The following is a 24,900-nucleotide window of genomic DNA, read 5'->3' as shown; positions in this document are numbered from 1 at the left end:
TTTCATTTTTGCCTCAGGCATTTCTGTAAGATCAGGGCAAAGGGCCACTGAAGTGTACGGTGCTTGAATAAAGCGTCCAGGATGGCAGCAGAACTGTCAGTCAGTGGCCAGGCAGCCCTGTGCTCCCTGTAAATGCTCATTTGTCAACGATGTTTGGAAGTGGATTCAGACTAAAGGAAGGTCGCCAAGCGTGGATCTCTATTCTTCTGTCTGTACACCGTCGTAAGAGAATTTCTTACCCCTCTGTAAGTGTGTAAGATGTTAAACACGGGCTTCCCTGGTGGCACAGTGGTTAAGAATCTGCCTGCCAATGCAGGGGACATGGGTTTGATCCCTGGCCTGGGAAGATCCCGTATGCCACGGAGCAACTAAGCCCGTGCTCCACAACTAATGAGCCTGTGAGCCACAACTACTGAGCCCGAGTGCCACAACTGCTGAAGCCTGTGTGCCTAGAGCCCGTGCTCTGCAACAAGAGAAGCCACAACAATGAGAAGCCCTCACACTGCAATGAAGAATAGCCTCCTCTCGCCACAACTAGAGAAAGCCCACGCACAGCAACGAAGACCCAACGCAGCCAAAAATTAAAACAAATTAATTTTAAAAAAGTTAAATACACGAGCTGTTATACTAATGTACTGGGTATATTATAAAATAAAGTTTTTTATAAGGAGGGTTTTTTTTTCTGCAGCAAATATCTTGCTCAGCCCACGGGTATATACAGCTGCTTCAGAGAACCGGAAGTTAGTGGTGTCGGGAAGTGACACGTGCAGGAACAGGTCCGAGAAGGCCGACGTGGGACCAGGTTTGAAATGCTACGTTTTCTCAAGTGTGTTGCCTGTGATCACTTTTATTTCTGCTGGTTGTTGACTTGAAATTGTCCTCAGCCCACTCCAAGTTGACCCCATGTATTATGAAAGAAAATGAAAAACAGAAACAGAAGGAATCCCTAGGACCCCAAGCAGCAGGGCAAGAGGGTGACATTGGTAGAGAAGCAGCCGAACGTGGGGGCGTGGGGGCCTGAGCCCACAGCTCTGGGTGAGTCGGAAACGTGTTTGATGTGTAACCTTGGGAAGTCACTAAATTCCTCTGAACTTCAGTTTTCCCCCTCTGAAGTGTGTCTGTTGTGAAAATTCACTGAAATTACATTAAGTTCATGTAAGAAGTATTTAGAACAGTGCTGGCGCACAGCAAGGATGCTGTAAATGGTGGCTATCAGGATAATTGAATGTCTCCTGTGTGCAGGTGTCCTCGTGGGACATACGTGTTCAGTCTTGATAGTGACCGGGGTGGGGTGGGTGTTTTACATGGGAGGAGCCTGAGAAGTTCAGTGTCGTGCGCTGGACCAGACAGCGGGTGTTCAGATTCAGGTCTGAGCCTGAAGCCCTCAGCTTTCCACCCCACCATGCTGCCTGGGGCAGGTGAGAGAGCCTGACCAGAGTGGGCGCTTAACCTCTGTTTCTGGAGTGAATGACCTAGGCAAGTGGGAGAGAAGGCTTGTGTGTCCCTTGAGAAAGGAGTAAGGCCTTGTCTTTGTGGGCGAGCATCAGGTGACCAGCATTCCCCCCAGGGCCTGGCCCCCATCCTCCCCAGAGCCCCGTCTGGCTGCTTCTCCAGCAGGTTGGGAGCTGGTTTCTTGAGCCCTTTGACCATGTTTGAGTCTTGGTGCCTCCGCTGGGTGTTGAGAAGAGGGCAGTGGGCCTGGCTAGTGATGATCAGGGTTGCACCCCTACTAAGCTTTAGAGCTGGGATGTGCCTCAGCTCCAGGCCCGCGTGTGGGTCTCTGCATCAGAGCGAGTGTCTGGCTCATGGAGGTGGACTTCTGCTTCCTCTCTCCCTCCACCCAAGTAGTTCACCTGCTCTCCAATACCTTAGATTCCTCTAGTGGGGATAATGCCTTTCAAAATGTGATTACCACTTAGAGGCAGATGCTTTCAGAAGCAAGGGCTTGGTGAGCTACGTCACTGCGCGGCCAGGTAGTCAGGGGTGTGGTTCCCTGAGAGATGGAAGAGTGTGTGTGTGTGTGTGTGTGTGTTGTGTGCCCAATGCATGGGCATGGAGTTGACAGCAGAGCTGGGGCTTAGAGAGTTGGGCGGGGAGATAAGTGAAAGAGGGAACAGGACAGCTTTTTCATGCGCTCTCAATTTTGTTGAGGGCACCCTGGCCAAGTCTGCATTTTCCTGAGTTATGTAAGAGTCCACACCCACTCTAAGCCAGGTGGGCCGACCTGGCTCTGCTGCCTGAATAGGACCCCGTGGCCTCTAAGCCACTTTATATATGCGCCTGGGGGTCTTGTCAAAATGCAGATCCTGATCTACTAGGGCGGGGGCGGGGCCTGAGACTCTGCATTTCTAAGAGGGTCTCTGATCATGTGACAATCCATGGACCATGTGTGCCTTCTCACACATGGTGTGAGGCATGGTGGTGGAGTTTCGGGGTGCCCACTTAGTGTAATCAGTGGTTAGTGCTGTAGGGCTGTGCCTTGAGTGCCAGATGGCCAGAATTTCACTCGAGAAGATACTTGGCTCCTAGAGGGAGCCCTTTGTGACAGAGGTTTCTCCAGAATATGGATGTTACCCCAGCTTCTCAGAGGGGCATCCTGCGTGTTTCCGATGGGTGCGCACCTGTCGGGATGGGCGGTGCTCCTCCCCTCGTGATCATGCATCCATTGTCAATAGCTCTCAAGTCAGTTCACGTGTTTATACCAAAGAGCAAGTGACTGATAAGTGACATTCCTCCCAGGAAGACTGGGTCTTCACTGGAATTCAGTTGTGGAACTTAAGGACCAAGGCTCACTTCAGCTGTGAGCTGGAGTTGGAAGTGGTTTTGGATGTCAACCTGGTGTTCCAAATCAGTGAAGGAACCAAGGTAATGGCCAGCCTTGGCCACATGAGGTGGCGTCTGCTGTGCCAGGTCTTCTCAGTGGACGAGGAGGAAGGAGGAGGAGTTAGGTCAGCCATGTCCAGCAGTGGCTCTAGCCATTGTTAGCGGCCCACTCAATCTAACTTCAGACTCAGGCTCTCACATTCCCAGCATCCTTTTCTGCCCATGGATGTCAGTGCAACGGCTGTTGGCTCTGATAGTGTCACCTGAAGTTTTCCCGTCCACACAGGCCTTGCTGGTTGTTAATAAGCTCTCTGTGCAGCTTTGCATCGGGAAGCTCTGATATTTAAAGGAACTTTGTCTTCTCCTTTTTCTCCTCTGTCTCGCCCCTCCTTCCCCCTTTCTGTCCACCTTCTCTCCCCCACCTCCATTCCCCCAGTAGCCTTATCTGCTTGTAGAAATGGGTCTAATTTGGTTTTCTAAGCATTGACACCTCGTTGCTACATGTTCTTCTTTTCTCTTCCCTTTGACCATAGACCAAGAATGGGGCAGGGGGTGTTTTTCAGTGAAATGTGAAATTTTCCTCTTTCCTGAAATAAACATTTTGAACCTTCACCATCCAGTTTGAGCATTTATTCACCTCCTAGACTGGTACCCCTCAGAGCTGGGGGTGGTCTCGGAAGCGTTCTGGAAGCCAGGTGAATGCTTCTGAGGGTGGGAAAACAGAGAGGTGGCTGGACTCAGGGCCGGTCACTTGTGGGCTGGGGTTTCTGAAAAGCAAGAGGTCAAGTCAAAGTGCTGTGTCTGGGACTTCCTTGGGGGTCCAGCGGTTAAGACTCCGTGCTTCCACTGCGGGGGGCACGGGGTTCGATCCCTGGTTAGGGAACTAAGATCCCACATACTGTGCAGCACAGCCAAAAAAAAAAAAAAAAAAAAAAAAAACCACCAAAAAAGTAGTGCTGTGTCCGCCATTCTGCCAGTGCCGTCAAAGTTGGCTTTTCTTCCACAAGGTGACGGAGGTGGTGTGTTGTGATGGGGGGAGCGCTGGCCTCAGAATATGGACCGTGTGATTTGGGCACATCCCCTAGAAGCTGGGGGCCCTGGAACCAATCCCCCGCAGGTACTGAGGGATGACTGTGTTTGGGAAAGAGGAATTAGGAGCTCTTTTGAGAGGCAGGGATGGGGAAGAAAACTTCTGTTTTGTCACCCATAGGCGGACTCACATTGGGACTCCGAGGAAACTGGAGAAAGGACTTACCGCTGGCGTCTTCCCAAAGGACGTCCTGAAGAAACTTCCCCAGGGTCTGGCCATGCTGGTGGGACTGAGCCCCTGACAGCTTGATCCCAACGTCAAAGGGGGCGCTGAACTAGGAGGATCCAGGAATTGTCAGAGGTCACACCCTCCCATGCGTGCCCCGCCCCCCCCACCCCCCACCCCGTCCCATCCCAGTGGAGGCCCTGGGCTCTCAGGAGAGGGAGAGAGGGGGCCTGGGGTCCAGCAGGCACCACTGAGGGGACAGCTCAGCCAGGTTACCCTCCTGCCCAGGCCTAGTCTTACCATCCGCACCATCTTTAGGAGGCTTACCTTGTACCCTCTTTCCTTACCTCTGAGAAGGTTACTGATAAAAGCTGTGAAGTCCCCTAGATCAAGGTTCCCTGCTCCTTGCAGCTTAGGAAGACATAAGGTTGAATGGCCAGTGGTAGAGCTTCAGGCCCTGGCAGGGTGATCTGGGGAGCAGGGTTCTCCCTGGTGTACACAGCACTAGCCTGGGGGACGGTCTCTGCCCCCCACCTTCCTCCCTTCCCAGGTGGTCTTCCTCTCATTTGCACAGGCCTCTCCTTGTTCTGTGGGAAGTTGGACAGGAAGCTGACCTTTCCCTAGAACGATGCTCTGAGCCAAGTTTGTTCTTCTTTCTGTGCCTCCGTCTCATCCCTTCTCCAGGGAGAGCACCCCATTTCCCCTACTTTCTTGGCAGCCTATGAGATGATTTACTGGAGCTCAGTTTTGGGTGAATAGGGAGGAGCTCTGTTTCCGGCCACATCATCGTTTCTCACCTGGGGAGCGGAGACTATCTAGCTCCATTCATCCAGTAACTGCCTGGGTACCTGGCCCTGTTGGTCACTGAGATTCTGGATGAGTTGACGCAGGGATCTTGGGTCTGAAAGGGAGCCCTCCGTCCTTGGTCCTCCTGCCTCCTTGCCCTCCAGACAGGACACGTCAGCCGCATTTTTCAGATGAAGGAGCTGAGGCCCCGACTTGCCTGGGGCCACAGAGGGAGGTGGAGGCAAGGGCCAGACTGCAGGCCCGAGTCCACCAGCCCTGGAGCCTCTTTGAGCCCCAGAGCCGCTGCCCTGCCCTGCCCTGCGTGCAGCCCTTGCCCTGGTCAGGCCCAGGCTGAGCCCGTTTCCCTCCGGGCAGGAGCCACTGTTGCTCCCATTTCACAGATGAGCAGAGATGCTCAGAGATGTTATTAAAACAACAGGTATCTGCTGGTCCCCTTTTTAAAATTTACCTCCCCCTCTTGTCTCCACCGTGAAGGTGGAGCAAGTGGAGATGATATGAGTGATTTTGGGGGAACTGAGGCCCCTCTGTTCCCTCCCTTCAGTAAATACTCATTTCCGCTCCACCCCTGTGGCTCATGCGGGTGGTTGGATGACCCCAGCTGACTTTGCAGCACCACAAGCACCAAGCTGGGGACCTGCTGGGCTGGTTTGCACTCTGGAACCAGAGACGGGCAACTGACGGGAGTCGCAGCAGCTGTTGGATAGGGGTGCGGCTTTGAGCGACTTGAAAAGGTGCCTTAGTGTCTCATGTGGTCAGTGGGGGATGGGTGGAACTTGGCCTCGAAAACTTCCAGCTCTGAAACTTGCTGGATTTCAGGAAAACTTTTGGAGGGGGTGTAGGGGCCTGGGATGAGTGAGGTGGGACCCTGGCCCTGGAGGGGTTCGGGGGGCACAGCCAGAGCTCTGCGGCCTGTGTCACAGGCCTCCCACCTGCCTCTGGCGTCTCACCACCTCCGACATTTCAGACTCCTGGTTCTAGCGGAGGTAGGGCCTGCCGTTTGCTCTGTGGAAACTGGAAACGTCCAGCCGTGAGTCATCAGCCACTGGAACCTCTTCCCCGCCTGGGCTAACTTAGGGCGTCTCTGGCCCCACTGGACCTGGCAGTCTCACCGGGAAAGTTCCCTGGTTTTAGTCTAAGGATTTGCAGGCTGATGAGTGGGAACGTGGCGGGTGGGGTCTCACCTGTGGTGGAGGAGGCGCCTGGCGAGGGTCAGAGGGCGAGGGTTGGGGATTTGACCCCTGAGGGGAGGAGAGGCTGGGGGTGGGTGGAGGGAGGCCAGGGCAGGGCAGAGGAGACTTCCTGGGCCACCTGCTCGCTCTCTGCCCGACTGGTGATGGGGACACAGGGCTTGGGGACTGGAGTCCCCCAGACTGTGGGTCCCACCTCTTCCCCATGCAGGGCTGTGGCCCCTCAGCCCAGTGAGCTCCCTCGGCTGAACCTCGGTTCCTCATCTCTAAATGAGGGCACAGAAACCAGCCCCACTGACTTCACAGGTGGTTGTAGAGGTTAAATGCGAAGCAGGAGGGTAAAGCAGCCGGAGAGTGAGACCGCAGTTACTAACAGTAGTTACTAGGCACCACCCGGGGATTGTGGTTTCCCTGCGTGCGGGGATCTGTCCTCGCCTAAACTCTTGTCAGAACCATTCCCTGGACCGCGGCTGCCCAGCAGGGGTAACTAAAACGCCTTCACGCTTTCTCTCTCCTAGTCCTCCGTTTCTCTCTAAATGGCTCCCGTGCCCCGTGAACTATTCATCAAAGCTCAAGCAAGCCTGATGAGCCCCATCCTCGTCTACAGGTGGGGTTTGGTGAGAGCTGGGCTCACCGCTCACCTGTCCAGGCCGCCGCCTGGTAAGATTGGGTAAGGTAAGGTCCGAGGGGCCCCTGAGTCGATCAGAAAGTTTTCTGCAGGAAACGCCTCCAGTCTGTGACCAGCTCTTCCTTCCTGTCTATTTGCTGGCTCCCCTCTGAGATCACCTGGCATCTGCTGGCGCCCCCTCTCCCCTCTGCTTGAGGCTCATCCTAATACAGCAAAGTTGCTTAGATGTTTGCCTGTTGATCGGCAAAGCCGATCTCAACAGAGCCCAGTGGTGCAGAGTCCACTGTTTTTGTGCTGTTTGATGTTCCTTGAGTGGCTGGTAAGTGAGTCCCTGTGGATGGCCGCCTCTCCACGCCCTCCCCCGCCCCATCCCCTCCACTGCTGAAAGCATAAAGCTGCAGAGGGACCCACCTGGATTTCCAGCTCGTCCCCTGCGCCTTCCGCCTGACTTCTGACGTCTGCGTCAAGCCAGCCTTCCAGGGCCCGGGGCTTCGGTTTGGCTGACGGCTTCTTGGATTCCTTTCTCTGCTGGAAAGAGGAGGTGTTCTCCTTAGGGCCCTAAGCCCCCCTGTCCTTCCAAAAGCAGAGTGAGGTGTGGGCCCACAGTCAGACCCAGAGTCCTCCTTTGTGCTCTGGGAGAAGAAGGCTGAAGCGCAGAGAGGGTGAGCCACTGCCCAGCTCACGCAGCTCACGGCAGGGCTGCAATGAGATTCCCCAGTCAGAGCGCAGGCCTCGTGGGGGGACGTCTCACCTGTACTTTCTGGTGTTCGGGGCTCAGGAAGCTGGAGCCCGCCATGGCCAAGTCCACCCAGAGCACACTGAAGAGCAGCAGACTGCAGACGGCCCCTGGGGAGGGCATGGCCTCGGCTGGCTGGGGACAGATGGGCCTGGAGGAGAGAGCGTCTCTGGGCAGCACGTGCTCCCCCATTCCATCCCCTCTTTCCCCCCGCTTCCCTCCCTGTGCCTCTGAGCCCAGCAGACAGGCTGAAGGGCTCCGACCTGGACCTGGGGCCATGATTGCTGAGTAGAGCGGCTCTTAGCGCCCTCTCTGCCCGCCTCCCCCAGGTAGGACTGATGGAAGGATGTGGGTGCTCTTTTCCAAGACTGTTCATCTGGGGGCAGAATGCTTGGCAATGGGACTCCCCATGTCCTTTATTCCAGGCCCTGAGGACCGTGTGCCAAGTTTCCCGAGGATGTTTGGGGAAGCTGAACTGGCAAGGTCCCAGGAGACATGGGGGCCCTGGGGCGGCTCCCAAGCCCAGCTCTGAGCAACCAGGCTGCCCCAGGTCATGCCACCTCCCCGAGTTCAGATGGGCCTGCGGATGCCCAGCAGTGGAGGTGAATTAACCCATGAACAGACCCTCCCACACGAGAGTGGCCAGAGTGCCTACCTGGGATTCCTGGTGGAGGTGGTGCCTGGTGGCTGTCTGGTCATTATATAGGCAGCCTGTGTTTGTTTTAAACCAGCAGCCCCACCTCAGGGCAGCCCAGTATCCGGGGGCTGATTGACATTCCTTGGGAACTAAAAATACTACGCACGTTGTCCTCGGGGTAGAAATCAACAGCAGTGGGCAAACGCCCTGAGAGATGGCTGGGTGGCCTGGGACAGCCACGTGAGGTGGCCATCTGCTGCTCCTCTCTGCAAGCGTGCCTGGCCCAGGTTTAGGTGGGAGGGAGGAGAGTGGCCCTGGGTCTGGTCTGGCTTTGCTGCTCTGCGGCCTTGGCTTACTGGCCCTTCTGCCACTCCCTTCCTGGCGGGACACAATGAGGTATCCTCACTCGAACTCAGGAGCTTGTCCTGCCCCTGCGCTCGCTGCTCTCCATGAGGGATGCTGCTCTGGTTCCCACAGACCCCGAGCACATGGGACGCTGGCTCATGGAACTCTCACACATCCGAGAGGGAAGCCCCATTTTTCAGATAAGGAAACTGCAGGGGAGCAGGGCAGAGACCATCTCCAACAGGGACTGAACTCCAGTCTTTTTTTTTTTTTAAATGTGTAGTATGATCCCATTTTATGGAAAAAATACAAGGTAAAAATACAACAAATATAGACAGCCAACTATCTGGAAGGACATATGCTATTTTTTTCTTCTTTGTAATTATTTTTAGTGCTTAGGTTGAATATTCATTTGGTAATAAGAAACAAGCAAATAAGAAAAGTCTTACTTTTCTGTAACTCTTGGTAGAATCACATGCTCCACCTTGCAAAAAAAATCAAACCTGAGTCTATAGACGCTGTAGTTTCAATTACCAACTCCTAAGAAATACAGGGGATGGACGAGTGTGTAAAGGGGACCCACAGGGATGCAATCAACCCAATACAAACTGAGGGCAACAATAAGGGGCAAGTGTCCAATCCCTTCTTCTGGGTTGTGGTGATGGCTCTGCTCAGCTTGGTCTTTCTTAACGTGCGGGCCTTTCTCCCCTCGCCCAGCCAGGTTCTGAGAGGGAGCAGAGTGCCCTGGGGGCAGGAGAGCCGGGACCTGGTGCTGCCACAGGTGACCACACACAGATTGGCCTTACGCAGATCACTGAGCGTCCCTCTGCTCACAGCTGCCTCTCACAGGGGCTTGAGGATTAACTGAGGTGATGGGTGTGAAATCCTTTGTAACCTGTCAAGTACCGTGCAGGTGACAACTGTTTTTTGTACCCTGGCCAGCCTTTGCCACGTCAGATGTTCGCGGACGAGGAGCGCATCAACCACGTGGGGGATTCCTTACGTGCCCGCAGCGGCTCAACCCACAGGATGCCCAGGTGGTGACTCCTAAGGGCTCGGTGGGTTGTCTGTGTAGACGTTCTAGCGTTTCAGAGGAGGAGCTCACTTCCGGCTGGGCTCGGGCTGGGAGGGTAGGAAGGGCTCCGTGATCCAGGCGGCGGAAGTGGAGCAGGGCTTTGAAGGGAGGGCACCGCTGCAGGCAGAGGGGCAGGAGCGGAGGGGAACAGCAGGCGTGGGTGCAGACTGTTTGTGGCCCCAGTGAGAAGGCTGGCTGCTCGGAGGAGGGTGGCAATGGGGCGGGTTTTAAGAAAAGGCCTAGAAGGAGGTACGGGGTTGGGATAAGCACAGTTTGGAAGCTGGGGGCCCAAGGAGTTTGGGCCTGATCTGGAAGAGGGAGGCCACTGAAGGCTTTTGAGCAGAGGAGTGACAGGACACGACCTTAAAGACCTGGGAGGCTGCACCGTTATTTCACGGGGAGAAAACCTGAATGCCACAGGGACCACACTTTCCCCAAAGCCACGCAGCCCTGAGTGGCAGTGCCCGGACGCCTAGCCAGGCTCCTGAGCACGACGGGCTGGGGCAGGGGAGCCAGCAGAACGCTGGTCATCCGATGACCGCCTGACTGAGATGGTCGTCAGGGGGCACTGGACCCTTGTGGAGACTCTAGGGACAGTGGGTGCCCAGGAGGGGCTAGACTGAGCCCCTCAGTAGAATGTGGGGACTGAGTACCTCCTGCTGGAAAATTTCTCACCACCAGTGCACTAGGGCGGGGGCCGGAATCCTCCCGCAGTCCCAGCAGAGTGTCAGTGTGTCACCTGGAGGCCTTCGCCCTTGTGGGCCACCTGAGCTGATGCCTTTTGGCCTCGGGGCTCAGAAGGGCTGAAGGTGGAGCAGGTGGGGAGATGCTAGAGAAGGCCTGCAGCTTTTTCAAAGCGTGGCCCGCCCTGCCCCCCGCCCCCCAAAACCCCAAACGGACTATGGTGACCAGGCTCCACTGAGATGTGAGGCCTCCTTCAGTCCCGGCCCTGGAGACAGGAACTGCCAGTGTTGATCTTAGATAACACCCCGCAGGCAAACACCCACGGGCTGCTGCGTTCCCTTCCGGAGCAGAAAGGTGGCCTGCGGGCTGGAAAGCACCCGAAGCACATCCCGCAGAGCGGAGGCTGGTTGGGGGAGGAAGGAAGGATGCCGGAGCCACTGAGGGAGGGGGAGGCGGCACCCAGAAAGTACCTCGCTGCCTACCCCCGGCTGTGGACGGGGTGCAGGCTGGGTGGGGACACACGCAGACCTGAGCCCAGAGGCCTTTGAGGAGGACTGTGTGGCTTGGGGTGGGGAGGACTGACTTGCCTCAGCGCGTGTTTCCCCTCCTTTGAATGTGGATAATGCCAAGGCCAGTCTGTCCTTCTGTCTTCTTTTCTGAACCTTCCTCTGGATTGCTTGCTGGTTGGTGGTTTCCTTCCCACAGCAGGGCCTTGAGGGCCCGGCCTCATCCGCAGATAAGGGCGCATCATCACCGAATTAACTGCTGTATGTCAGTGGTGTCTGAGAACAAATTGTGTACACAGTCCACAGTCATTCTGTTTGTGCTGTTAAGTAGCTGGCTGAGCAGGGAGTTTTTTCATGAATTTGGCCAAGCCTTGGTCTGAATGAGGCAGATTCTGGGGTAATAGCAACGGGTTTCATTTTTTGAGATAGATAGGGCTCTTTGACGGGGCTTATTTTTTTCTCCTCGTTCTGGCTTCCATAACTTGTAGAACAGCGTGGATCACTAGAAGTATCATGCCATTCATGCCATTACCAATTCCTTAGGAGTCCCATTAAAAAACGAAAAAGAAACAGATAAAATCCATTTTAATAATATACTGTAATATATTCAAAATACTATCAATTTGACATGTAATCAGTGTTATAAATGATTTAGATATTTGGCACTGGTTTTCTTTTTACTAAATTTTCAAAATCCATTGTGTATTATATTCTCACAGCACGTTTCAGTTCAGACCAGCCACATTTCCAGTGCTCAGCAGCTCTTGTGGCTCACGGCTACTGCACTGGACGAGCTCTAGATCATCATGGGTGTCATTCTTACAACTTCCACATCCTTAGCCCAGTGCTGTCTCATCTCTCCTGCTCCAAACACAACCTCTCCCACTGGGGCTTCCCTGTTCTCCTGCCATTGTGGGGCTGGAGCCCCCAGTATTGGTCTCCTGTCTTCAGTCTTTCTCTCCACCAGCTTTTGCCCTCAGTGTTAAAATATGCCCAGGTCTCTCTAATCCTGGAAGGGTCTATTGATGCCTTCTTGCCCTCATGCTACCGTGTCCAGGCAGAAGTTCCTGTCCCTGTATCCTGTCCCTTATGGGTACTGGCCCCTCCACACTCTGTAGCTTGACTCCCTGCACCGCCCGCCAACCACTGTGCTGAAACTGTTCTCAGAACTACAGGTAGCGCAGTCTAGGGATGGCTAAGAGCCCTTGGATCTCAGGATGAGGCCTGTAGGGTCATCTAATCTCAACCGCTGGGTGCAGGCGCGGTGGATGCATAGGGGAAGCGGTAAGAAAGCAGCCTTTTTTATGTCTCATCTTCGGATTCTGATCCAGTAAGTTTGCCGTGGGGCGTGAGAATTTGTATTTCTCAGATACTGAACAAGTATCTGAGGCACTTCCTTTCTGATTATAAAATAATGTTTCCAGAAGAAAATTTGGCCATATGTAAGATAAACTCTCACCATGTATATTTGAACTTATTATGGAAAATTTTAAACTTACAATGAAAGCAGAGAGAGTGATACAATGAGTCTCCACAAGCATTCATCATCAGTTTCAACATTTATTATCATCTTGCTTCGTGTATTTATCCCACATACTATTTTTCCTTTGGGGTGAATATTCTAAAAGCAAATCTCAGCAATCATGTAATTTCAGCCTTAAAATCTTCAGTGTGTAACTTTAACTGATAAAACACACTCTCTTACCCTACAACAACCCCCTTACCTCAACCTGATTCTTTTTCTATTGTTCCTTTCTACATTTATTACCATTCAGCAATTATTTTATCACCTTGATATACAGTTTGTAAAGGAAAGGCAAGAAAAATACATCATTTGTTTTCTTTTTCAGTACGCGGGCCTCTCACTGTTGTGGCCTCTCCCATTGCGGAGCACAGGCTCCAGACACGCAGCCTCAGCGGCCATGGCACACGGGCCCAGATGCTCCCGCGGCATGTGGGATCTTCCCGGACTGGGGCACGAACCCGTGTTCCTTGCATCAGCAGGCGGACTCTCAACCACTGCGCCACCAGGGAAGCCCTACATTATTTTTTTTCTACTTACTAATGTTCAAAATAAGGACAGTCTCTAGATCCATCCACGTCTCTACAAATGACCCAATTTCATTCCTTTTTATGGCCGAGTAATATTTCATTGTATTTATGCACCACATTTTCTTTATCCATTCATCTGTCAATGGGTATTTAGGTTGCCTCCGTGTCCTGGCTATTGTAAATAGTGCTGCAATGAACATTAGGGTGCGTGTGTCATTTTGAATTACTGTTTTCTCTGGTTATCTGCCCAGGAGTGGGATTGCTGGGTCATATGATAATTCTATTTTAGGTTTTCTAAGAACCCTCCATACTGTTCTCCATAGTGGCTATATCAATTTACATCCCCACCAACAGTGCAAGAGGGTTCCCTTTTGTCCACACCCTCTCCAGCATTTATTGTTTGTAGATATTTTGATGATGGCCATTCTAACTGGTGTGAGGTGATAACCTCATTGTAGTTTTGATTTGCATTTCTCTAACAATTAGTGATGTTGAGCACCTTTTCATGTGCTTCTTGGCCATCTGTATGTCTTCTTTGGAGAAATGTCTATTTAGGTCTTCTGCCCATTTTTTGATTGGGTTGTTTGTTTTTTTAATATTGAGCTGCATGAGCTGTTTATATATTTTGGAGATTAATCCTTTGTCCGTTTGTTTGTTTGCAAATATTTTCTCCCATTCTGAGGGTTGTCTTTTGGTCTTGTTTGTAGTTTCCTTTGCTGTGCAAAAGCTTTGAAGTTTCATTAGGTCCCATTTATTTTTGTTTATATTTCCATTACTCTAGGAGGTGGATCGAAAAAGATCTTGCTGTGATTGATGTCAAAGAGTGTTCTTCCTATGTTTTCCTCTAAGAGTTTTATGCTGTCCAGTCTTACATTTAGGTCTGTCATCCATTTTGAGTTTATTTTTGTGTATGGTGTTGGGGCGTGTTTTGATTTCATTCTTTTACGTGTAGCTGTCCAGTTTGCCCAGCATCACTTATTGAAGAGACTGTCTTTTCTCCATTGTATATCTTTGCCTCCTTTGTCATAGATTAGTTGACCATAGCTGCGTGGGTTTATCTCTGGGCTTTCTATCCTGTTCCATCGAACTATATTTCTGTCTTTGAGCCAGTACCGTATTGTCTTGATTACTGTAGCTTTGTAGTATAGTCTGAAGTCAGGGAGTCTGATTCCTCCAGCTCCGTTTTTTTCCCTTAAGATTGCTTTGGCTATTTGGGGTCTTTTGTGTCTCCATACAAATTTTAAGATTTTTTTGTTCTAGTTCTGTAAAAAAATGCTACTGGTAATTTGAAAGGGATTGCATTGAATCTGTAGATTGCTTTGGGTAGTATAGTAGTTATCAGAGTATTGATTCTTCCAATCCAAGAACATGGTATATCTGTCCATCTGTTTGTGTCATCTTTGATTTCTTTCATCAGTGTTTTACAGTTTTCTGAGTACAGGTCTTTTACCTCCTTAGGTAGGTTTATTCCTAGGTATTTTATTCTTTTTGTTGCACTGGTGAATGGGATTGTTTCCTTAATTTCTCTTTCTGATCTTGCATTGCTAGAGTCTAGGAATGCGAGAGATTTCTGTGCATTACTTTTGTATCCTGCAACTTTACCACATTCATTGATTAGCTCTAGTAGTTTTCTGGTGGCATCTTTAAGATTATGTATAGTATCATGTCATCTGCAGACAGTCACAGTTTTACCTCTTCTTTTCCAATTTGTATTCCTTTTATTTCTTTTTCTTCTCTGATTGCCATGGCCAGGACTTCCAAAACTATGCTAATAGTGGTGAGAGTGGACATGCTTGTCTTGTTCCTGATCTTAGAGGAAATGCTTTCTGTTTTTCACCATTGAGAATGATGTTTGCTGTGGGTTTGTCGTAAATGGGCTTGATTATGTTGAGGTAGGTTCCCTCTTTGCCCACTTTCTGGAGAGTTTTTATCATAAATGGGTGTTGAGTTTTTCAAAAGCTTTTTCTGCATCTATTGAGATGATCATATGTTTTTCTTCTTCAATTTTTTAATATGGTGTATCACGTTGATTGATTTGCATATATTGAAGAATCCTTTCATCCCTGACATAAACCCCACTTGATCATGGCGTATGATCCGCTTAATGTGTTGTTGGATTCTGTTTGCTAGTATTTTGTTGAGGATTTTTACATCTATATTCATCAGTGATATTGGTCTGTAATTTTCTTCTTTTGTAGTATCTTTGTCTGGTTTTGATATCAGGGTGATGGTGGCCTCATAGAATGAGTTTGGGAGGGTTCCTTCCTCTGCAATTTTTTGGAAGAGTTTGAGAAGGATGGGTGTTAGCTCTTCTCTAAATGTTTTATAGAATTCACCTGTGAAGCCATCTGGTCCTGGACTTGCTTTGTTGGAACATTTTTTTTGTTTTGTTTTTTCGTTTTTGTGTTACATGGGCCTCTCACTGCTGTGGCCTCTCCCGCCGTGGAGCACAGGCTCCAGACGCACAGTCTCAGCGGCCACGGCTCACGGGCCCAGCCGCTCCGTGGCATGTGGGATCTTCCCAGACCGGGGCACAAACCCACGTCCCCCGCATCAGCAGGCGGACTCTTAACCACTGTGCCACCAGGGAAGCCCCAGTTGGAACGTTTTTAATCACAGTTTCAATTTCCTTACTTGTGACTGGTCTGTTCATCTTTTCTGTTTCTTCCTGTTTCAGTCTTGGAAGGTTATACCTTCCTTAGAATTTGTCACTTCTTCCAGGTTGTCCATTTTATTCACATAGAGTTGCTTGTAGTAGTCTCTTATGATGCTTTCTATTTCTGTGGTGTCTGTTGTAACTTCTCCTTTTTCATTTCTAATTTGAGTCCTCTCCCTCTTTTTCTTGATGAGTCTGGCTAAAGGTGTATCAATTTTGTTTATCTTCTCAAAGAACCAGCTTTCAGTTTTATTGATCTTTGCTAATGTTTTCTTTGTTTCTGTGTCATTTATTTCTGCTCTGGTCTTTATGATTTCTTTCTTTCTACTAACTTTGGGTTTTGTTTGTTCTTCTTTCTCTAGTTCCTTTAGTTGTAGGGTTAGATTGTTTATTTGAGATGTTTCTTGTTACTTGAGGTCGGCTTGTATTGCTATAAATTTCCCTCTGTGAACTACTTTTGCTGCATCCCATAGGTTTTGGATCATCGTGTTTTCATTGTGATTTGTCTCTAGGTATATTTTGATTTCCTCTTTGATTTCTTCAGTGATGTCTTGGTTACTTAGTAACGTATTGTTTAGCCTACATGTGTTTGTGTTTTTTTACGTTTTTTTCCTCCTGTAATTGAGTTCTAATCTCATAGTGTTGAGATCGGAAAAGATGCTTGATATGATTTCAGTTTTCTTAAATTTACCAAGGCTTGATGTGTGACCCAAGCTGTGATGTATCCTGGAGAACGTTCCATGTGCACGTGAGAAGAAATGTAATCTGCTGTTTTTGGATGGAATGTCCTATAAATATGAATGAAATCTGTCTGGTCTTTTGTGTCATTTAAAGCTTGTGTTTCCTTATTAATTTTCTGTCTGGATCATCTGTCCATTGGTGTAAGTGCAGTGTTAAAGTCCCCCACTATTATTGTGTTAGTGTCAATTTCCTCTTTTATAGCTGTTAGCAGTTGCCTTATGCATTGAGGTGTTCCTATGTTGGGTGCATATATATTTATAATTATTATATCTTCTTCTTGGATTGATCCCTTGATCATGATGTACTGTCCTTCCTTGTCTCTAGTAACATTCTTTATTTTGAAGTCTGTTTTATCTGATATGAGTATTACTACTCCAGCTTTCTTTTGATTTCCATTTGCATGGAATACCTTTTTCCATCCCCTCACCGTCAGTCTGTACGTGTCCCTAGGTGTGAAGTGGGTCTCCTGTAGGCAGCATGTATACGGGTCTTGTTCTTGTATCCATTCAGTGAGCCTGTGTCTTTTGGTTGGAGCATTTAATCCATTCACGTTTAAGGTAATTATCGATATGTATGTTTCCATAACCATTTTCTTATTTGTTGTGGGTTTGTTTTTGTAGGTCCTTTTCTTCTCTTGTGTTTCCCATTTAGAGAAGTTCCTTTAGCATTTGCTGTAGAGCTGGTTCACTGGTGCTGAATTCTCTTAGCTTTTGCTTGCCTGTAAAGCTTTTGATTTCTCCGTCGAATCTGAATGAGATGCTTCCTGGGTAGAGTAATGTTGGTTGTAGGTTGTTTCCTTTCATCACTTTAATTATATCGTGCCACTCCCTTCTGGCTTGTAGAGTTTCTGCTGTTAACCTTATGGGAGTTCCCTTGTATGTTATTTGTTGTTTTCCCCTTTCTGCTTTGAATAATTTTTCTTTGTTTTTAAGTTTTGTCAATTTGATTACTCTGTGTCTTGGGATGTTTCTCCTTGGGTTTGTCCTGCCTGGGACTCTCTGTGCTTCCTGGACTTGTGTGGCTATTTCTTTCCTATGTTCGGGAAGTTTTTGACTATAATTTCTTCAAGTATTTTCTCAGGTCCTTTCTCTCTTCTCCTTCTAGCAGCCCTATAATGCGAATGTTGTTGCGTTTAATGTTGTCCCAGAGGTCTCTTAGGCTGTCTTCAGTTCTTTTCATTCTTTTTTCTTTGTTCTGTTCCACAAGTGAATTGCACCATTCCGTCCTCCAGGTCACTTATCCGTTCTTCTGCCTCAATTATTCTGCTATTGAGTCCTTCTGGTGTATTTTTTATTTCAGTTATTGTATTGTTCATCTCTGTTTGTTTGTTCTTTAATTCTTCTAGATCTTTGTTAAACAATTCTTGCATCTTCTCGATGTTTGCCTCCATTGTTTTCCCGAGGTCCTGGATAATCTTCACTATCATTCTGCAGTCTTTTTCTGGAAGGTTGGCTGTCTCGACTTCATTTAGTTGTTTTTCTGGGGTTTTATCTTGTTCTTTCATCTGGTACAAAGTCCTTTGCCTTTCCGTTTTTCTATCTTTCTGTGAATGTGGTTTTCCTTCCACAGGCTACAGAACTGTGGTTCTTCTTGTTTCTGCTGTCTGCCCTCTGGTGGCTGAGTCTATCTAAGAGGCTTGTGCAAGCTTCCTGATGGGAGGGAATGGTGGTGGGTAGAGCTGGGTGTTGGTCTGGTGGGCAGAGCTCAGTAAAAGTTTAATCTGCTTGTCTGCTGATGGGTGGGGCTGGGTTTCCTCACTGTTGGTTGTTTGGCCTGAGGCGACACAGCACTGGAGCCTATCCAGCTCTTTGGTGGGGCTAATGGCAGACTCTGGGAGGGCTCAGGCCAAGGAGCACTTCCCAGAACTTTTGCTGCTAGTGTCCTTGTTCCCATGGTGAGCCACAGCCACCCCCCCCCCCCCCCCCCGCCTCTGCAGGAGACCCTCCAACACTGGCCAGTAGGTCTGGTTCAGTCTCCTATGGGGTCACTGCTCCTTCCCCTGGGTCCCGATGCACACACTACTTTGTGTGTGCCCTCCAAGAGGGGAGTCTCTGTTTCCCCCAGTTCTGGCAAAGTCCTGCAATCAAATCCCGCTAGCCTTCAGCGTCTGGTTCTCTAGGAATTCCTCCTCCCATTGCCAGACCCCCAGGTCGGGAAAGGTGACGTGGGGCTCAGAACCTTCACTCCAGTGTGTGGACTTCTGTGGTGTAAGTGTTCTCCAGTTTGTGAGTCACCCACCCAGCAGTCACGGGATTTGATCGTATTGTGATTGTGCCCCTCCTCCTGTCCCATTGCGGCTCCTCCTTTGTCTTAGGATGTGGGGTATCTTTTTTGGTGAGTTCCAGTGTCTTCCTGTCCTTGATTGTTCAGCAGTTAGTTGTGATTCCGGTGCTCTCGCGACAGGGAGTGAGCTCACGTCCTTCTACTCTGCCATCTTGAACCAATCTCATGGATTTTTTTCTTAAAATATAAGTGTTCCAATGTCATTTTCGTTTTGATGCTTCCATATTTGATGAGTTTATTCCTGTGTGCTTTTGACACAACCCTATCGTTTTTAATAGTTGTCTTCCTTTCTGTCTCATTAAGAAATCCTGGCCTCATCTTTTGTGTGTCCTTCCTGATTCTGACCTGAATTTGCTATTTCTCTAAGAAGTTTTGGTTTCTTTTAGTGCTAAATAGTTTTTAAAGACCACAATCTGGATGGTAACTACTAGTATTGCTTCTAGGCCTTTTCAGCGCATAGATGATAAAAACATAGTTTTTAGATGGAGAAAAATAGGTCATGAGTTATTTCCAAGTAAAACTTAAGGTCACTGTGATTTTTCACTTCTTGGGTTTTATATTTAAATTCCTTCCTTTATCTTAAAAATTCTGGTTTCTAATTACATTAACAAAATTACCTCTATTTTGCTGTATCTTACAGTATCAACATAATACTTTCAAAATAAGACTACGACAATTACTACAAACCATAAAACTACTAAACACAGTCTTAGGAATGAATATACAGTCAAATGAGTTAAATATTTTCTCTGTGTGGTTATGCCATGGCTTGATATATACCTAACATTCCATCCAGTTGTTTTTTCAGTTTTTAGGGATTTTTTCCCCTTTACTTGTTAATTATTAAACATTACGTGGTTCCCAAGTCAATGGTATAAGACAAGGTACATGCAGAGACTATTATCTTCCATTCCTGTCCCCTGCATTCTGTTCCTCCTTTCCTCTGTAGGTAAGTATTTTTATTGTGATTTTTTTTTCACCCATGAGTAATTTAGATGTATTGCTTAAATTTCCAAATATTTGAGGATTTTGCAAGTATTCTATTATTGGTTTCTAGGTTACTTCCATTATAGTGTGAGAATATGTTGTAGATAATTTTAATTGTTAGATTTGTTAAAGTTTGTTTTAGGGTCCAGAAATTAGTGTGTCTCGATGAGTGTTCCAGATGTACTTGAATGCGTTTAAGTGTTGCTGGGTAGAATGTTCTATGAGTGCCTGTTAGGTCAAATTGATTGCGAGGTTTGTTTATGTATTCTGTAACTTTACTGTTTTCTAGGGTCCTATTTTTTCTGCTACTGAAAGAGGAGTGTTGAGATCTCCAGCTGGAATTGTAACTGACTTCAGTTCTGTGAGTTTTTGTTTCACATATTTTGAAGCTCTATTTTAAGTGCATACATCTTCAGGATTGTTGCCTTCTTGATGAATTGACCCTTTTATTATTATGCCTCTTTTTATCCCTTATAAGTATTTCTTGTTCTAAAGTCTACTTTATCTGAAATTTTTTGTTCTAGAACCAGTTTTTTAAAATATAAATTTATTTATTTTATTTATTATTTTTGGCTGCGTTGGGTCTTCATTGCTCCGAGCGGGCTTTGTCTAGTTGTGGCGAGCGGAGGCTACTCTTTGTTGCGGTGCACGGGCTTCTCGTTGCAGTGGCTTCTCTCGTTGCGGAGCACGGGCTCTGGGCGTGCGGGCTTACAGTAGTTGTGGCTTATGGGCTCTAGAGCTCAGGATAAGTTGTGGCGCACAGGCTTTGCTGTTCCACGGCCTGTGGGATCTCCGCGGACCAGGTCTTGAATGTGTGTCCCCTGCACTGGCAGGCAGATTGTTAAGCACTGCTTCACCAGGGAAGTCTGATTTGTATAATTTCTAATGAGAAGTTGGCTGTCATTCTTATATTTGTTCCTGTGTATGTAATATGTCTTCTTTTTTTCTGGCTGCTTACATAATTTTTAAGAAAGTTCAGTATTATTATTGTACGTGTATTTTCTTCTGCTTGGGGTTCTTTAATTTCCTAGAATCTGTAGGGTTATAGTTCAAATCCAGCCAAGAAATTTTGGCTGTTTCTCTAAACATTTTTTTCTGTCTCCTTTGGAATCCAACTGACACATATTTGAGACTACTTAATACTGGAGTCTCTGTGTTTGTTTTGTTTTGTCTTGTGTGCTTTTCTCCCTGTGCTTCAGTTTGCATAGTTTCTATTGCTGTCTTCACATGTACTGATGTTTCCTGTCAGCGTCTAATGTGCTTTTACTCCCATCCAGGGTATTTTTCACTCCAGATATTGAATTGTTCATTTCTAGAGGCTCCATTTGCAACTTTCTTATATCTCCCATTTCTCTTATGTTCATTTTCCTTTACATTCGTTTTTTTTTCTTCGTTTCTTTTTTCTTGCGGTACTCGGGCCTCTCACTGCTGTGGCCTCTCCCGTTGTGGAGCACAGGCTCCGGACGCGCAGGCTCAGCGGCCATGGCTCACAGGCCCAGCTGCTCTGCGGCATGTGGGATCTTCCCGGACCAGGGCACGAACCCGTGTCCCCTGCATCGGCAGGCGGACGCTCAACCACTGCGCCACCAGGGAAGCCCTCCTTTACATTCTTGAACATATTTATAATAGCTGTCTTTAAGGTAGTCGTCTGCTAATTCCGTGGTCTCTCTCCTTTCTGAGTCTGTGGCTATTCACTTTTTTCCTCTCCTGGTTATGGGTCATTTGCTTGCTTCTTTGCCTGCCCAGTAATTTTGGATTAGGTGATGGATGCTGTAAATTGTATGCTGTCACATGCTGAATTTTCTTGTTGTTCCTTTAAAGAGTGTTGGGCTTTGATCTGGCAGAAAGTGAAATTATTGGTGGGTCAGTTTGATGCTTTCAAGGCTTGCTTTTAAGGTCCAGAGCAGCCTTTACTCTAGACCTGATTGAAGATACACCATTGACGCATGATCTTTCTTAGGACTCGACCCAGTGCCCTTTGTATCCTGAGGCTGTTGCACTCTGGTTCTTGGGAGCGTGAACGACTCGCCCTCTGTTGAGTTCCAGGAATTGCTTGGCCCACTGCTGTTCGGTCACGAGAGTTTCACCCTTCCCGTAAGCAGGTTAGTACTTGGTCAAAAGTCTAGGAGACCCTCCTGCAGATCCGAGGAGCTGGCTATCTCTGAGCAGCTCGCTCTTCTCTAGTACTCTGCTGTGTAAATGCTACCTTTGCCTTTCTGAACTCTCATCTGTCTTTTTAACTCAGTGAGGCCGCTCTGGATTCGATTTCCCTGCCCTTTCCTGGGAACTGCCTCCAGGAAGAAAGCTGCGGCCATTGTGGCTCCCTTCCCACGCCCACTTTTTCCTCTTCTTCCAAACACTGCTTGTTGTCCTACATCGGAAAGCAGTTGTTTCATGGATTTTGTGTTTTTCTAGTTGTTAATGGCTTGAGGGAAACTCTTGGAGCTGTGAATCCTTCATGTGTGGAAGTGGAAATCTCCCCCTTATGAATGGTTGGCCCTACTCCTTGATGTTTCAGAGTTTGAGGGGCTACCTTAATGGCATCCGGGGGTTTCTTTGGCTATCCTAGCTGCTTTGCTTTTGTGAGAGGATTGAAAATCAGTGTGGCTGCTACTGCCATCTTGCCCTAACTAGAATTCTCTGTATATCTTCTAAATTACCCTTACATTCCTCTCATTTGGGCTTGGCAACTGCCCTGAAGATGGTCACAACATGGCACTGCACTTGGTTGGCCTGTTTTGTTGTAACAAGTTGGAGGTATTTCCCTTACCCCAGGAATGGCTAACATGTTACCACCCTAAGCATAAACTGTTGACAGTGGTAATTTCATTTACTTCCAGATTATTCGATGGGATGGTGTAAGCTATAAACACAGCCTATGGCCAGGAGCCCAATAAGCTGTCACCAACCCACTGTGAGGCATGGGACCAGTCCCTTCTCATTATTCATTTGTCTGTGGCACTGTAAGGAGGACCAGGCCTGCCCTCGGGAGCACGGAGCTTGTTAAGGAAGGCAGATACGTAGAGCTACCTAGAATTCAGTGTAATTTGTGTCCATTGAGAAGCCGGAGCAAAGGTGCTTCCTTGGCCTTTTTTTTCGCATCTGAAGAATGGAAGGGAGGGAGCAGCAATTTTCCTATTCTTCTGTGCAGGCTAGGATTTTGCGGAATGCCTTGGGAGGTCTTGTGGGCCAGGCCCTCTGTCCTCACTTGAACCAATGTAGTTCCACTTTTTCCAATTTTATATGTTATGATGTAAGATTTATTTCACAACAGGGATTCTGCTGCTGAAAAATGGACAAAGAACAGGCACAAGAGGGGTTCACACTTAGCTGTGCACAGAACCTCCTGCAGTGAGCGGCCTGACCTTTCATCGGTGTGTGCGCACATGAAGGCCCGGCGTGAGCTCCACTCCTCGATTACGGCTGAGGGGCCCCAGCACCAGGTCGCGGATTCCAGCCTTGAGAGTTCCGATTTCTGAGCTGAGACGGATTAGGATGTCAACGCTGCCTCTGGCACGTGGCGGTGGACAACCCAGGGCAGCTCTTGACCTTCTTGCCAGTTTCCTCACCAGTAAGTCAGGGGTATGCGCCTACACAGGTTTTCTGTGCTGCTTCACTCAGGCCTCCGTAAATCCCAGCTACTGCTGCGACTGCTGCTTCAGGTCAGTGTCCCAGGGCCTCTGGTGAAAGGTGATCCTTGGTTCAGGGTCGCTTACGAGCAGAACCATGCTCTGCATACTCTGTGCTCTAAACTGTCAGTCCCACGACAGGCCAGCCTTGGAACCCAGACTTCTTAGGCTCCAGGGATGTGATAATAGCCTAGATTGCCGTGGCCTGAGGGGAGTTTATTAGGCATTTTTTCTTCTTTTTAATTTAATTTTTATTTCATTTTAAAGTATAGTTGATTTTCAATGTTGTGTTTATTTGAGGTGTAGAGCAATGTGATTCAGTATATATATACATATAACTGTCCTCACTCGGATTCTTTTCCCATATAGGTTATGACGGAGTGTTGAGTAGAATTCCCTGTGCTCTACAATATTTCCTTCTTAATTATCGGTTTTATGAATATTAGTGATTATACGTTAATCCCAACCTCCTCATTTGTCTCCCCCACCTTTCCAATTTAGTAACCCTAAGCTTGTTTTCTAGGTCTGTGAGTCTCTCTCTGTTTTGTAAATTAGTTCAATTGTATCAAGTTTTGGATTCTACCTATAAGTGATATCGTATGATATTTGTCCTTCTCGGTCTAAGGTCTCTTAATATGATCACCTCTAGGTCCATCCACATTGCTGCAAATGGAATTATTTCATTCTTTTCGAAGGCTGAGTAGTATTCTCGTGTATATACTTAACCATGTCTTCTTCATCCATTCATCGGTCGATGGACATTTTGGTTGCTTGCGAGTCTTGGGTGTTGTAAACAGTGACACAGTGAACGTTGGGGTGAAGCGTCTTTTCCAGTTATGATTTCCTTTGCATGTAACCCCAGTAGTGCGATTTATGGATTGTATAGTAGCTGTATTTGTAGTTAAGGAACCTCTATACTGTTCTCCATGGTGGCTGTTACCAATGTACTTTCCCATCAGTGGCGCTGGACGGTTCCCTTTTCTGCACACCCTCTCCATTATTTATTGTTTGTAGAGTTTTTGATGACGGTCATTCTGACTCCTGCGAGGTTGTACCTGGTTGTAGTTTTGATTTGCTTTTCTCTAAGTAGTAGTAATTTGGAGCATCTTTTCATACGCTTTTTTCTTTCTTTCTTTTTTTTTGGTAAACGTGATTAAAATTTAACTCTTAAAATCGGTTTGTTGTTAAGTTTGCCAGTTTTTGAATTCTCATTCCGTGACCTACCCCGGGACATTTATTAGAGTAGGTGTTATTTTAATACAGCACCGCAGCCCTTGTGAACATTAAGTGCTCTTAAGCAGTGGTTTGAAAGTTGTAGTTACAGGTAATGGCCACAAGGCGGCAGGATTTCTTCATGTTGCACTCTGGTTACTGGGGTGACCAGCGCCTTAGGGCAAGTTGTATTCCTGGGTTGTCAATAGAGTGGAATGTGCCGGCACAAACACCCAAGGGCGTGTGTCTCATTACTCCTTCTTCCTTGTCCTGTGACTCCCAGATATATCCCAGCCCCCGCCAGACTGCTATGCCGAGGGGTTGTCCTTTTCACGTGGGGTGACTCTAAGGAAGGAGGCTGGAGGTGGGATCCCCACCATCCGAGGCCATGGAAACCTGGTGACTTTTCAAATGTCTTTCAGCCCGAGGTTCAGCTGGGCTGTTGGGTCCTGTAGCCTTGGTTTAGCTTCAAGAGGGGCCACCTGGATCTAAAGATTGTGGTCCCATCTAGGGGTTACCAGGCACTCGAGAGCAAGGGGGCTTATAGCTGCCACATCCTCCCCAGCTCCCTCGGCCCCATGACAGTTCAGCCTTGGGACCCAAGTCTGCTTAGGGATGTGACAGCGGTCACGGGGGCCTGAGGGGAATAGCGGACTC

The 24,900-nt window shown here is 48.2% G+C and overlaps 2 protein-coding genes and 1 long non-coding RNA gene across 10 annotated transcripts in view; 1 reads left to right on the top strand and 2 right to left on the bottom strand.

Moving 5' to 3' along the window:
• Positions 1 to 3,443: 3,443 nt before the first annotated feature.
• Positions 3,444 to 8,599, bottom strand: GHRL (ghrelin and obestatin prepropeptide). 2 transcript variants are annotated; one of them, XM_032647899.1, is made up of 3 exons: positions 7,112 to 8,599; positions 4,079 to 4,187; positions 3,444 to 3,590 (listed from the first exon to the last, which is right to left on the bottom strand). In XM_032647899.1, the coding sequence occupies exons 1-3, from the start codon at positions 7,810 to 7,812 to the stop codon at positions 3,561 to 3,563; spliced, it is 840 nt and encodes a 279-aa protein (XP_032503790.1). In that variant the 5' UTR covers positions 7,813 to 8,599; the 3' UTR covers positions 3,444 to 3,560. The 2 variants fall into 2 exon arrangements, with proteins under 2 accessions (XP_032503790.1, XP_032503791.1); XM_032647900.1 differs by lacking the exon at positions 3,444 to 3,590 and having other exon boundaries at positions 3,934 to 4,187; positions 7,112 to 7,228; positions 7,452 to 7,559.
• Positions 4,671 to 24,900, top strand: part of LOC116761726 — a 41,250-nt gene continuing 21,020 nt past the window's right edge. For 4 of the 7 annotated variants that reach the window (XR_004352089.1, XR_004352086.1, XR_004352087.1 and 1 more), the window contains exons 1-4: positions 9,358 to 9,455; positions 19,692 to 19,763; positions 21,363 to 21,504; positions 22,677 to 22,973. This is a non-coding gene — a long non-coding RNA (uncharacterized LOC116761726). Of the gene's footprint in view, positions 5,617 to 6,590; positions 6,748 to 9,125; positions 9,200 to 9,357; positions 9,456 to 19,691; positions 19,764 to 21,362; positions 21,505 to 22,676; positions 22,974 to 24,900 lie in introns of those variants that run through there. The other 3 variants (XR_004352084.1, XR_004352085.1, XR_004352088.1) reach the window with 3 other exon arrangements.
• Positions 8,814 to 24,900, bottom strand: part of SEC13 (SEC13 homolog, nuclear pore and COPII coat complex component) — an 86,849-nt gene continuing 70,762 nt past the window's right edge. Inside the window, exon 9 of the mRNA XM_032647898.1 lies at positions 8,814 to 11,221. Within this exon, the coding sequence (XP_032503789.1) occupies positions 11,204 to 11,221 (18 nt within the window). The 3' untranslated portion in view covers positions 8,814 to 11,203. The remainder of the gene's footprint in view (positions 11,222 to 24,900) is intronic.

The sequence above is a fragment of the Phocoena sinus genome, chromosome 11, assembly GCF_008692025.1.
Source record: "Phocoena sinus isolate mPhoSin1 chromosome 11, mPhoSin1.pri, whole genome shotgun sequence".
NCBI classification, from domain to species: Eukaryota; Metazoa; Chordata; class Mammalia; order Artiodactyla; family Phocoenidae; genus Phocoena; species Phocoena sinus.
This window is presented reverse-complemented; position numbering and strand designations above follow the sequence as displayed.